Source organism: Gigantopelta aegis, chromosome 6 (assembly GCF_016097555.1).
Source record: "Gigantopelta aegis isolate Gae_Host chromosome 6, Gae_host_genome, whole genome shotgun sequence".
Lineage (NCBI taxonomy): Eukaryota > Metazoa > Mollusca > Gastropoda > Neomphalida > Peltospiridae > Gigantopelta > Gigantopelta aegis.
The window spans coordinates 80469592-80484149 of record NC_054704.1 but is presented as its reverse complement, the minus strand read 5'-3'; the positions used below and the strand labels follow the sequence as shown (position 1 = coordinate 80484149).

The 14558-nt window shown below is 36.6% G+C and overlaps 1 protein-coding gene across 1 annotated transcript; it reads right to left on the bottom strand.

The window, feature by feature from the left end:
- Positions 1-2189: 2189 nt before the first annotated feature.
- Positions 2190-13197, bottom strand: LOC121373960. The gene is made up of 4 exons (XM_041500809.1): positions 12703-13197; positions 11038-11190; positions 9081-9521; positions 2190-3118 (listed from the first exon to the last, which is right to left on the bottom strand). The coding sequence occupies exons 1-4, from the start codon at positions 12986-12988 to the stop codon at positions 3108-3110; spliced, it is 891 nt and encodes a 296-aa protein (XP_041356743.1). The 5' UTR covers positions 12989-13197; the 3' UTR covers positions 2190-3107.
- Positions 13198-14558: the final 1361 nt, after the last annotated feature.

Genomic DNA, 14558 nt, shown 5'->3' with positions numbered 1-14558 from the left:
AATATAACCGTAATTGCAATGTGTTGAGTGCGTCTTTAAATAAAGATTTATTAATCATCGGTTATTGGATGTCAAACATTTGTTACTTTGTTATGCCAGTCGATGGATCTTGGTTGGAACGGGAAAAATCCAATGCGATAACCCTGGCCTTACACATCTGTGGACGGGGTCGATCTAACTCGCATGAGGAGCTTTGGTTGTAGGATCGAACCTCCTGGGTGAATCCATTATCTGATTCCCCACCCCTCCGTTAAAACCATGGCCTCACGATTGGTCTATCAAAGGAGGTGGTATATGCTGTCCTATCTGTGGGATAGTTCAACGAATTCTCTGTTTCTACTGACTTATATCCAGGTCATGTAAGGCCACTATACCGAATTCGCTCTCGGTAAACATTGACCTCTTGCTCTGAAAGTCACAATTACCCCAGATAACTGTGGTGTGTAGCCAAGACTGTCTGCTAAAATAGTCAAGTTGTAATCTCAAAGTTGCGTAATGGCGGTTTCCCGCCAATTTTTATTATTAACTTTTGCCTTGAAAATGTAAATATTACACTGTATGCTCATAAACTAGAAAGACAAAGCTATGAAGGCTCGCTTGTCATAATAATGAATAGCGCACATACCTTCCATGCAATGTGTTTTTAAAAAGCAAGTAGGGAGCATTAGTCCAACTCAGAGCAATTTAGAGCATAATTATTACATACTTGCAATAGTTTCCTTACTAGCTTAAAGCTGTTTCACAACTTAAATTTCTTTATATTTATTAACAATTTTCTATCTTGCTCTGGTATCGCATATGTGTCTACAAACTATTAAAGTAACCCATGGAAGGATTTTAAAGTTATAAGCAATTATAAACCTAACAGAGTTCATAATGACCTTGACCTTACATCATCAGATGCATGGGCCAGAGATTTGTGAAAATTCATATCAAATATGAAAGCCATTCATGAAACTAATTACAAGTTAAAAAGCAATTGAAGATAATTTTAATAAAATTTCAAATGACCTTTACCTTGTTTTGACATCACAGTTATGTCTCTGAAGGTGTGCAGCTGAAATACTCACCTGGTGGACCAACTTACCTCATTTCAAAACCATTAAGGTTTTAGAATTAAAAGGTAATTTCGGAAATTTTAGCTTATCATGAATGTCAAACGTGATCTGTAGCAGCACAGGTTAAAGCTACACACAAAATAGCAACTCAGTATCATTAAAAAAAAGTTCGAAAAACTATATGTGGGACAGACAGACAGACAGACAAAAGCAGACAGACAGACAGAAGGACGGAGACGAAACCTATAGTCCTTTCCGATATTCCTTTATGCTTGGGATCGATTAATTTTTAGTTATTATTATAAATAATGTAAAAATAGCTAATTGTGACACTTTGGTACAGCACCTTTAAGAGACAACCTGGACATAAACATATTAATGTAAGGATTTTAAAATATAACGGACAGATATTTAACTGATGAACTGTAAATGTTCAAGGTTAATCAATGAATTGAATTGAATAATATAATACGCGTGAGTCTGTTTACTAATCCCTGTTATAATTTCTAACCGTATTTTTAATCTTGTTATGATCACAGAGACATGTAAATGAATTTTGTTTAAATGACCTTGTCTACTCATCACCGGTGCTCTTCCTGACAAGAGCGAATGAACTCGTTCAATAGAACAGATGGGTTTCTGTAGGTCAGTTAGTCTGAAATGGCCGATTTATATCACACGCTAGGCGTTTCTGTGTCTGTGGATAATTAAAAGTGCACCATGGAATCAATTTTAGAAATAATGGGGATGGCATCATACATAGAAATGAAATTTAATTTTAGATAAAATTATAGATATATCTATAACTTTATCTAAAATTAAATTCCAATCTCCATTTACTATGTCAAATTATATTTGCATAAACAATCCGAAAAACAGAACCAAAGTTTTATAACTAATTGAAGAATGAATGAATGAATGAATATATGAATGTTTAACGACACCCCAGCATGAAAAATACATCGGCTATTGGGTGTCAAACTATGGTAAATGGAAAACCTTAATACTAATTGAAGAAAGTAATTTAGTAGATGTTTGGCGTTATCAACATCCAGATATTAAACTATATACTTAGCGGCCTGCCCCCCCCCCCCCCCCCCCCCCCCCCCCATTGGGCTATTGGGTGTCAAACTATGGTAATCAACATCAATATAAAAATTCAAGACAAACAAAGTGTAAAGAACTGTGCAAAAGAAAATTGAGAAAGAAGTAGGATTTTTATAAAACATTGTACACTAATTGAGACTATGAATTGATTACGGTTGATCAACCGTAGGGTTGCAAAACTAAAGCTGTATCCTAACCGGCCGCGAGCGAAGCGATCGATTATTTTAGAAATCATTGATTTCAATTGCCGCATCCTAACCGCACGCGTGCGATGCGACAGATAAATATATACCGCGTCCGGTTAGGATACTGCATTTGAAAACAATGATTTTTAAAATAATATAAATATATCGTGTTCGCAAAAGTTTAGCTGTCGTTAGTTACTTCGTTATAGGTTAATTATCCATCAAGCGATTTTGCAATAATGTCGCTTAAGCTGTATCCTAATTTCAATGTGAATCAATCAGAAACACGTTTAATATACAGCCACTAATATTTTATGCAGAAATATATATTTGATATGTAATTACAATCGTTAAAAAGTCTCTGTTATTCGATAACATCTTTAAAATTGCAGCAAACTCAGGAATGTCCCTTTAATCGTACCTCTGCAAAATGCAGAGCCGAATGGGCATTTGCAAAAAATAATAGTTGGTTTCATGAATCTCTTATTTAGTGTCTTGTCTATAGGAAGACAGCCACTCCAGAAGTAGATCCTTTACGGGATAGTTCATCCTTCTTGCATCGCCACACAGAGGACTGCCACTCCCAGACTATTCTACTAAATCAAAATTAGTACCGGAAATTATTCATTGGAATAAGTATAGTTGTGATGACATACATTCATGAAGCACTTTCAGAACAGTGATGATATCAGGTGATCATACCCTGCCCCGCCGATGGCACCTGTCACGAGTGCTGCCACCACAGCTGTCAAGTCCGTCATTCCCCATCTAAAACGATGAAAACATAATAAATGTGTAAACATTTCACCAAAGAGATGGAAAAGTTAAAAATACGGAACACAACTATACCTTATATAAAATGGCCTAAAGCAATTTTATACGAAAGATTGTGTAACTTTCATTACTTTAATCGTTTAATAGGATATAACCACCCCACCCCCTTATAGTATTGGAAGGATATGTTTTAAAACAATGGCCTATCCTCTGAAAACTAATCAGTTAATTAGTTATGAGGCTACCCCCGTGTTCTTTGTAGACATACCACGACTGGTATATCAAAGGCCGTGGTATGTGCTATCCTGTCTGTGGGATGGTGCATATAAAAGATTTCTTGTTACTAATGGAAAACATGTAGCGGGTTTCCTTTCTACGGCTAGGGGGCGGGACGTAGCCCAGTGGTAAAATGTTCGTTTGATGCGCGGTCGGTCTGGAATCGATCCCCGTCGTTGGGCCCATTGGGCTATTTCTCGCTCAAGCCAGTGCACCACGACTGGTATATCAAAGGCCGTTGTATGTGTTATCCTGGATGGTGCATATGAAAGATCCCTTACTGCCAATCGAAAAAGAGTAGCCTATGGAGTGGCGACAGCGGGTTTCCTCTCTGAATATCTATGTGGTCCTTAACCATATGTCCAGCGCCATATAACCGTAATTAAAATGTGTTGAGCGTCGTTAAATAAAACACTTCCTTCCTTCTAAGACTATATATGTCAAAAAAATACCAAATGTTTGATAAACAGTAGCCGATGATGAATAAAATCTATGTGCTCTAGTGGTGTCGTTAAACAGAACAAACAAAGTTTGTAGACAAGATATGAGATACTATGGCCGTACCGTTTTACATACCAGTCGTGGAGCAATGATTGAAGCGTAAAAAAATCCAGTGTTTCCTTTGAAAGAGATTCACGTAGAGTATTCTTGCTATCTGGAAGAAATCTAGTACAAGATGGGATTTCTTCTCAATTATATACTTTGTACAGCTTACTTAATTACAAACTAGAAAACAAACACAAATCATTTGATAGTTTTATTTCGATGACTGCAGGGATAATATAATAAACACCCGTTTTTCATGAGGTTTGTCTTGTGATATCAATCCCTGAAAATACCAAATCATGCATTTCCTGGTTATATAATGTTATATTGGATGTGAAACATGGTAAGCAAAATAAAGAAATAAAGAAAAGATTATAATTAGCCAGACTTACAGTCTGAAAAGGAAATGATTTTAACATAATATTCTGAACCATAAAAGAAGCGTGAATGTTAATTTAGGTGTGTTGGTTATTTAATATATATATATATATATATATATATATATATATATATATATATATATATATATTTACTATTATTCACTTGAATCCCATCAGTTTTGAAAATTATCAATATTTTATGGAAATTTTGGGCCCATTTTGACAGTCTATTTACGCAATGTATATTGTCATGAAACAAATACATTAAAAGAATCGTGTTTCTTTTGTTGTTCAGTACGGTATGATTTACCGTATCGAGTTTGGTATACCAATCGATTTACCGTATCGAGTTTGGTATACCAATCGATTTACCGTATCGATTTTGGCATACAAATCGATTTGCCTATCGATTTTGGTATATCAATCGATTTACTGTATCGATTTTGACATCCAAATCGATTTTCATTGTTATAATGCATAATTTTTGTTTGCACAACATTTCAGGCTGCAGAATATATGAGACCTCCTCTTCCATCCTCTAAAAAAAAACCCGTTCAGTTCGTACAACTAATTGTAAGCACTCGACCAATAAAATCGCATGTTACAAAGTATTAGTTCTACACATCATATTGCGAAAACGAACCTTAACAAACCGATATTGTTCATTTGATGTATGTTTGTGTGTCCCCGGACACAAATGTATCTCTATGCCAGACTATGGAAGTTACATGATATGTACTAAGCTACATATAAATATGCGTAATATGTATACATACACACACAGAGAGACAGAGAGACAGAGACAGAGACAGAGACAGAGACAGAGAGAGAGAGAGAGAGAGAGAGAGAGAGAGAGAGAGAGAGAGAGAGAGAGAGAGAGAGAGAGAGCGAAAAGAGAAGAGAGGAACAGAGAGAAGAGAGAGACAAAGAGAGACAGATACAGCGACAGAGACAGATATAGCGACACAGACTGAGACAGAGAGAGAGATACATACAGACAGACAGACAAACAGGGAAATACAGAAAGGCAGACAGACAGAGAGAGAGAGAGAGAGAGAGAGAGAGAGAGAGAGAGAGAGAGAGAGAGAGAGAGAGAGAGAGAGAGACGTATAATTACATGGTATGAGGTATACTTTGGCGAGGGCAATGAAATAACGAGTTCAAGCCTAATAACGCGTTTTGCATAATTTCATCTGTTAAAATAAAGCCAAAATGCATTTAATCCTTGTTGAAAAGAGGAAATTGACTTCGTTTCTAACATACAAGTTGTGATATACATTATATATATCATATATATATATATATATATATATATATATATATATATATATATATATATATATATATATATATATATATAAGTATTTACCAATTTTCACCAATCACAAATTCTCGCTTCTGTTATAGCCATTAGTTAACAAATATCATATAGATTAAAAACAAATTCGAAGACTTCTACTCTGTTTACATTTGGTCTATAGGTAAATCTAGCATTTTATTTGTTTTTCAACTAAAAGTAAAACTAGCTATAAATAACAAAAAAGACCCACCCATATATTTTAATAGGAATGAATATACAAGTAAAATTACAATCAAAACTGCCTGTTGTAACCATAACCTGACATAACAACAGATTATGGTACCAGTATGTTGATATGAATGTCAAGCACTGTCAGTGTCTTCTTACTGTGCGACACATTTTGGTGGAGTGTAAGCATTTGTCAGCAACTCGAAATGATTTATTTGGACAAAGAAATGTGATGGAATCATTTCGATTCCATCCAGAACTTTGATTGCAGTTTTTACGTGATAGGGACTTTTGTTCTAAATTTTAATTTTATATATCTGTGATATTTGTATTTTTTTAAACAGTTCGTTACTGTATTGTTATTTGTTTATTTAACGGTGATAAATAATAGTTACAAATATGTATCTCATCCGACATTTGACGACGACTTCGTTACTCATGAGTCAATCGGACCATCTCGCCTAAGCCAGTTTTACGGAAATATGCGAGGTGTTCCGATTGGTTTTTGTATTACAGAAGCACCCGACAACGGCCGAATGCATGGTTCGAACTACCCGATGGGTCGAACAGACTTTGATGCACCGACAGTGTTCGAGCCAATGAGATTCTACTGTATATGTGTGTGTGTGTGTGTGTGTGTGTGTGTGTGTGTGTGTGTGTGTGTGTGTGTATGTATGTATGTGTATATATATATATATATATATATATATATATATATATATATATATATATATATATATATATATATATATATATATATGTATGTATGTATGTATACAATCTAATTAAAATTAGCTCCACTATTACATGTGGATCTAACAGCATCCCGTTGGAGCTCATGTCCAGTTGACCTTTCAATCGACCAATCAAAACCTTACTTGCAAAATCATGCCAGTGATTTGAAAAGAATTTTAAAACATTCGGGATTATACCGAGAGTATACGAAATGATTCGTGTGAATTACGAAGTATGCCGGAAACCAATTGCAATACAAAATTATATATAAAATTCGTTTCAAGACGAAACAAAAAACCGGTTTATACTACTAGTATACAATCCAGATTTTATTACTGCACATTTCCCCCTGTTTTTTTCAATGTTGAGACCAACAAGTTAGCCTATTGCATAGTCTCGCCCGATATTTTTAGAATTTGTATGCTCCCGAATAACGCTATAAAAGACGTAGTGTAATTGGTCGATATTAAAATTGTTATTTATAGATAAAATGTCACCTGGACATGGAAGTCCACGCAATGCTGTTAGATCTACTGGTAGACCCAGTAGAGCTAATTTTAATCAGATTGGTATATATACAAACATATATACATATCTATCTATCTATCTATCTATTTATATATTCTAATCCAGACTATTTTAAGCTGCTACATAAATAAATAAATGGTGAGCTCATTTTGCCCTTTCCCCTCCCTTGCTGCCGTTTTGTACGCTTATGGCTCGCGTAATAATCTATATTTATAGCATCGTTACACACACATATTTTCATAATAAACATATTACAGATTACAAAAAAGCATTTTAAATAAAAATGGGATGCTGTATTTTCACTGATATAAAAGGCACATATGCTCAGCCTGAGATAATATGATATAAATAAGTAATTTTGGTATTAAAATAATTATCTGATATGCATCAGCTACCATGCTGATGTAACCATATGCTGCCCATTTAATACGTTAGGCCCAAAACACCTGAACTGGATCTGGGTCTCGGTCTGGCCAGTATGGTACCAGTTGAATACTGAATAGAATGTGACAAAACACAATCGCGTCTGTGCTGGCACGAACTACAGATATGGCAGCAGACAAAAACCCAGACTCAGACCCAGCTTTGGTATGTTGTTTTTTTTTTTTTTTTTATGGGGGGGGGGGGGGGGGGTTATAAACAAAACTACACCCGGAATTATACTTCATTTCGTTTCCGTCAGGTGGAGTCTAATCATTCTACTCTTAAAATACCATACCAGACTGTAACTGAAGAAGCATGAAATGTTCACCATCGATATCCGTATCAAAACCTATGCCAAGTATATAAAATCTTCACATGGCTATGAAACATCAGCAGTCTAAAAACTGTCAAGTGTATATGAAATGTTGTCACCATTCGTTCAAATCTGTCCAGGGTATATGAATAATTCGACATCCATATGAGGTATATGCGGTCTTTCGTGGAGTCCAAGGAATATAAAGTGTTTGTTGTCAAAATGACCATTTGGGGGTCTTTTCAATCCCTTCACTGCATGTGAAATTCTCAACATCCACTTGATCTAAAAAGAGTATTTCAAATCTGCCCATATATTCAACATTCACTTGGCGTAATTGCAGTATTGTGAATATGTCCAAACAAGACACATGTCATGTCCTGCTTTCAAACCTGTCCAGAAAATAAACTGTTGACATCGTCCACATTAGATATGTGTCGTTGCCGAATCAGTCAAAGGAACATACGCTGTTGAACATCCTTAGTAAGGTTCTACAGTCCTTGAATTCTGCTTAAGGAGCAGAGCATGCACTGTCTTATATCTAAATTATCTACCTGTTGTCTTTCAAACTTGACCAGAGAGTACACACTGTCCAATATCTAAATGATCTAACTACTGCCTTTCAAACTTGACCAGAGAGTACATACGGTTCAATATCTAATGATCTATCTGTTGTTTTATAAACGGATCATGGAACACGCCCTGTTCAACACCAATATGGAGTATATGAACTTTTGGGGGCGTTTTTTTAATCTGCCTAGGGGCATACACTATTCAGTATCCACATCACTTGTATATAAGTAATTCGTGGGAACATGAAGTGTTCAATATCCATATGGAGCATATAGAGTCCTTGATGGAACATGTACCATTCATCATCTGTAGGAAGTACATGCACTTTCAAAATTGTCCAGGGAGCATGGGCTTTCCAAATTATTCCATATGACGTGTTTTCAGTCGTTCAAACCTGTCCAGGGACAAACACACTGTTGAACGTCCACATAAGCTATCTGCAATCGCACTGCACGACTTTCATTTCTGGCAGGCGTTTCACATTGAGGATATACGTGTCCGAATAGTACAAGATGCTTATTGCGATCAGTCGTGACGGGGAACATGACGGCAAACCCACTGTGTCGGTATGCTGAAATGCAGTGTGCATGTGAAACTGTGATTTAATGATCCCATAGTTTGTCTTTACGCTTTCCGGGGACGACATGCACTCACCACTACACTGGTTGGCGTTGTACTCCGTGGGCTGGAGAACCCAGAACCAGGACAGAGTAGCCAAATCGATGTTCCAAGGCCGCAGTCCGCATGCTGGCGAATCGGGCAACGCCGTCGGGACGTCAGCGTCGGGGTCTAACGTAGTAGCGTTCCTGGTGAGGAGGTCGAAAAGGAAGGAATTGCTGTACGTCTCCTGCGAGACTTGGCGTCTGCGCCTCGTTCTAAGCAGACTGTGGCGGTCAATGTTCTCATACACAACTAGCACGGCGTCATCTAGCTCGAAGGCGTCCGCCAGTACGTTGTCGCGGGTATTGCGGAAGTGGGCCGCCACCACCTGGAACCACACGTTCTCGTTGCTTCGATTTGCTTGGAACGTGCTCAATACGTTATACACTACGTAGCGAGTGCCCCCGTGAGTTGTATGAATCTTAGGCAGTCGAACTGCAAGGAATAATAGAAAATATAAAATGTGTGTGGAAAACACTTTTACTGTTAGATATTAACGGGTTACACAAATAAAATAATTATGTCAAAAATCTATTATAAAAATACTTGCAATATTGTTAGCGTTGTTTTTTGTTTGTTTGTTTGTTTTTTTTGTTTTTTTGTTGTTGTTGTTGTTGTTGTTTTTGGGGGGTTGTTGGCTTTTTTTGTTTGGGTTGTTTTGTTTTTTTTGTTTTTTTTTGTGGGTTTTTTTTTTTTTTTTTAGGGGGGGGGGGTATAATGGGAGCATTTGAGATCAGTTACTTGTTACTTCAAATTAAGACAAATCCATAAGTATGTTTTATTTTACATATGACATTTTATATTTTATCATTTATTGTATTATATCATATCGTATCATATATCATATCATATCATGTCATCATATATATTATATCATATTATATCATATACATGTATATCATATCATATCATATATTATGTCATATCATGTCATATATATATATATATATATATATATATATATATATATATATATATATATATATATATATATATATATATATCCAGAGGCTCGCATAATACAATTTTTGTTCTATATATGTGGATGTATGTATGTATATATGTATGTATATATATATATATATATATATATATATATATATATATATATATATATACAATTTCATATACCATATCGTATATATTATATATCATATCAAATCATATATCACATCACATCACATCACATCACATCACATCACATCATATTATATTAATGAATGAATCAATGAATGAATGTTTAACGACACCCCAGCACGAAAAATACATCGGCTATTGGGTGTCAAACTATGGTAATGGAAACAAACAAGTTGATGATCAACATCAATATAAAAATTCAAGACATAAATAAAAACAGTGTAAAGAACTGTGCAAAAATACCAATACAAATATCACAGATAAGATACTGACTTTTACTCTAAACTTCAATTTGTGCTGTATTGGCCATTCTCAAAGAGAATGTTACACCCCTGCACCACGGTGAGGTTACAGCACACGCAGGGGTATATTATATCATGTCATATATTATATTTCATGAACTGCATTTGGATTTGGTGTAACTCATCTTGTAGACGTTTTTATACAGTATATTCTTTTAAATAACAAAACAACAACAATAAACAAACAAACAAACAAACAAACAAACAACAAACGAACAAACAGCAACACAATGTCCTTCCCTATACAAGTGACTGCAGTTCATAAAACAGTATCAATATTAGTTTCAGTGGCCTAGCTGGAAGTTTTAAATGGTCAAACAACAACAACAATTCATTCTACGGGGAGGGCGCCGGGTGATTCAAAAACAAGTATCGGAACATGGGTAAGTATTTCTCTGCATGGACGGTAAATGGGTATTGAAATCAAGTACATCCTAGTTACACACCACGTCTTACTGACGCCCCGCATGATCATCAACTGGATGCAACCATATGCTGTCTGCTACGCTTACCATGCTCGTGGAAGACTCGTGTCCGTTGTGATACCCTGGAATAGTTTTTCACTGGAAGAACAAACTCTGCGGCAGTAATATTGGCTTGTCCGTGTAGTCCGCTTAAATTAAATTTCATCTCGCGCCGAATATTCCGCCAAACACCATGGGCAGCTATAAAACGAATAGGATAGAGGTTCAGTGAAAACGCGAGTCCTGTAATATGTTGATGTCATCATTCATTCATTCATTTTAACTGATTTTCCTGATTTTCGTGCCAATTAAGGTCCAAGCATGCTGTCCTGGGCACACACCTCAGCTATCTGGGCTGTTTGTCCAGGACTGTGGGTTAGTTGTTGGTTGTTAGTGGTTAGTGAGAGAGAAGAGCTTGTAGTGATCGTTAAAACTCGCTCTGGGTGGGAACCGGCACCGGGCTGCGAATCCTGTACTTATCAGCCTTATTTCCGATGGCGTAACCACGATACCATCGAGGCCGGTGTTGTTGAAGTCATTATTCTCATGTCCGCGATAGGACACCCGGCATATGGTTCTAGAGAGTGTAGTGTATATATTAGGGGTGTCACTATACACCGATTCATCGATGCATCACGATACTACTGCTGACCATACGATATACGATACCCTTATTTGTCTATCGATTCCTATTTTGACCATGTATTCTATTTACTAACACCAGCAGAGATGTACTTATTGATAAATTATTTCTGTCAAGGAAAGACAGTGAAATAGAGAGAGAATATTAATTAGTTGCTTATGTCTATATCCTTATTGTGTCTATATGCCTGAAACCTTAGTGGTATTATGGGCATGTTAAAAATACTCACTTATGTCTATATGTCTGTTATGTGGTATTTCTACACTAAAACTGTGTTTAATCAATGTTTCTGTTTACCATGTTTATTTCTTATTTTGAAATCATTTCACCAAGTTTAAGTTTTTTTTATGGAAAAAACACCGTTAATCAGGAATCGTGATACGTATCATATCGTGGGCTACGTATCGTGAAACGTATCGTATCGTATCGCGACACCCCTATTTCTAATCAGCTTCGTATTCAATAGCTATATTGTATATACTTTAATTCAGATTCATGGTTAGTAAATGATACTATTTGTCTTAAATAGAAAATTCAATTTTTCAAAATGTTGTAAAATTCTATCTGCAACTTTTGGGTTGTCTGAATACCTTTTTGTAGCTAAATTTTGTTCAATTACTAAATTAAAGTCATAACATATAATGTATTTTTCGATTCAATAAAACTATTGTCATAGAAGCATGGATTGTCATTGCTTGGTCAAAATATACAATATATTAGCCAGTATGACTCTCTATTCCCTATTGAAAGTTTGAATATCAAACATTTGATAATTCTGATATTCTTAGAGGAAATCCGCTACATGTTGTTTTACATCAGCAGCTAGGGGTCTTCTATTATGCACTTCTTCGGTGACAGGATAACATACATCATGGTATTTGATAATACCACGTTAATTAATAGGAGTACTAGTATTAGCGTATATGGCGGCAGTTGGTTAGCGTTAATGTTAACCTGTTTAGCTATATGACAGCATGTTTTTTTTTACCTTAGTTGGATATTAAACAAAAAAAGAGATAATAATACATAAGTTATCTTCATTAATTAATTCATTTATTTTACGTATGTACCTCTTTGGTCTCTGACTCGGAAACTTCTGATGGTCTGTCCATGGTGATACATCTCTATCGTCTGCTGGTACGTGGGATCCAGCCCGTCGTCTTGGTAACGCATGTCTTCGTACAGGTCACGTAAGTACTGTGGAACCAGTTCTCTCATGGTCGACTGCATATCCGGGGACTGTTCACCTGACGGCAGAATATCTAAAAACCATCCAGACTCGAAAGTGGTTCCGGTAACATGGCCACGCAGTAGCACGCCGATTAACAGAGTCCCAATCGTATATAGCGGATACATTATAAATAAATTTCGGATCGAACGTTCTAGGAGTGGAAAAGGAAACAATTCAAATTATGTTTGTTTACCAGGTAGGGCACGAATGGCATGGCAATGTCAGCACTAGAACAAAGGCAATGTGAATCACCTTGCATTGGCGTTAACTGATCCCATCCATCGACAAGTTGAGTTTATAGTATTTTGAGAGAAAAAAAATTGTACCGTTGGATTTTGTTACGCTGAAACATAGCCAATTAGAAACTCGGTTTGTCCGGCTCGCATTGTCGTGGTAATGACCTGACTGTTGTCCAATCAAAAGGGCTTAATGTGACACTGGAGGTCTGGTGATTTTGTATTGAAAAAACAAAATAGTTGCCACTACTACTGATGTATATGTGTCGCTTCACTGTAAGGTTTCGTGGGAAGTTTTACAAACTGCCCCAGATCTGACAGTTTAGTTATGTCAAGAGCTGAACTACCCGTTCATAAAGTATATCATGTGTAGGTATCATTAAGTACATCGTGTGTTTATGTAGGTATCCACAACAACGGCACTGTAGTAAAAGAGTATACAAATACATTCGTCTCTAATGCTAGTCTCAGACTACCAACCGTCAAGTTGGCCAACGTCGTCGTGACAGTTGACAGTTTGAACCTAGTATAACGTGCAATCATACGTTCATACGTACAGACAGACGTACATGTCCTTGGATGCTTAATAATTGATATTGTGAAGCGTGACCCAAAGAATTGACCCAAATATTACTTTTTGGAATAGAAGTTTGTTTTGTTTAACAATTTTGTTTGACAATATCACTAGAGCACTTTGATTCATTAATCATCGGTTATTAGATGTCAAACATCTGGTAATTTTGACATAGTCTTAGAGAGGAAACCCACTGTTTTTTCTATTAGCAGCAAGGGATCTTTTATATGCAATATCCCACAGACAGGATAGCACATACCACGGCCTTTGATATACCAGTCGTGGTGCACTGGGTGGAACGAGAAGTAGCCCAATGGGCCACCGACAGGGGTCGAACCTAGACCGACCGAACATCAGGCGAGCGCTTTTACCACTCAGCTGCGTCCCGCGCCCCCCCCCCCCCCTTCTTTTTTTAGAATAATGCTAGGCTCAGATGGTTGCGTTGTAATTTTTCCAACTCCCAACTTACGTTTTTGTTTTTGTATTTTAAAAACTTATTTTCGTGCTTTTATCCACTTAAGCACGTTGTCCTGGGCACACACCTAAGCTATCTGGGCTGTCTACCCAGGACAGTGGGTTAGTGGTTAGTTTGTTAGTGGTTAGTGAGAGACAAGTCGGTGTGGTGGCTTTACACCTACCCACTGGCACTGATTAGTTAAACTCGCTCTGGGTGGGAGCCGGTACCGGGATGCGAACCCAGTATCTACCAGCTTTAGGTCCAATGGCTTAACCACTACACCACCGAGGCCGGTTATTCAGTGTAATTTATATGTATACACTTTTAAACTAGCCTACATATTACTAGCTCTAAAATAAATATGTTTCAAGTGTCAACTGATTTTCTTTTTGACAGTGAATGCTAAACAAAGTTTGGCAGAATATGAT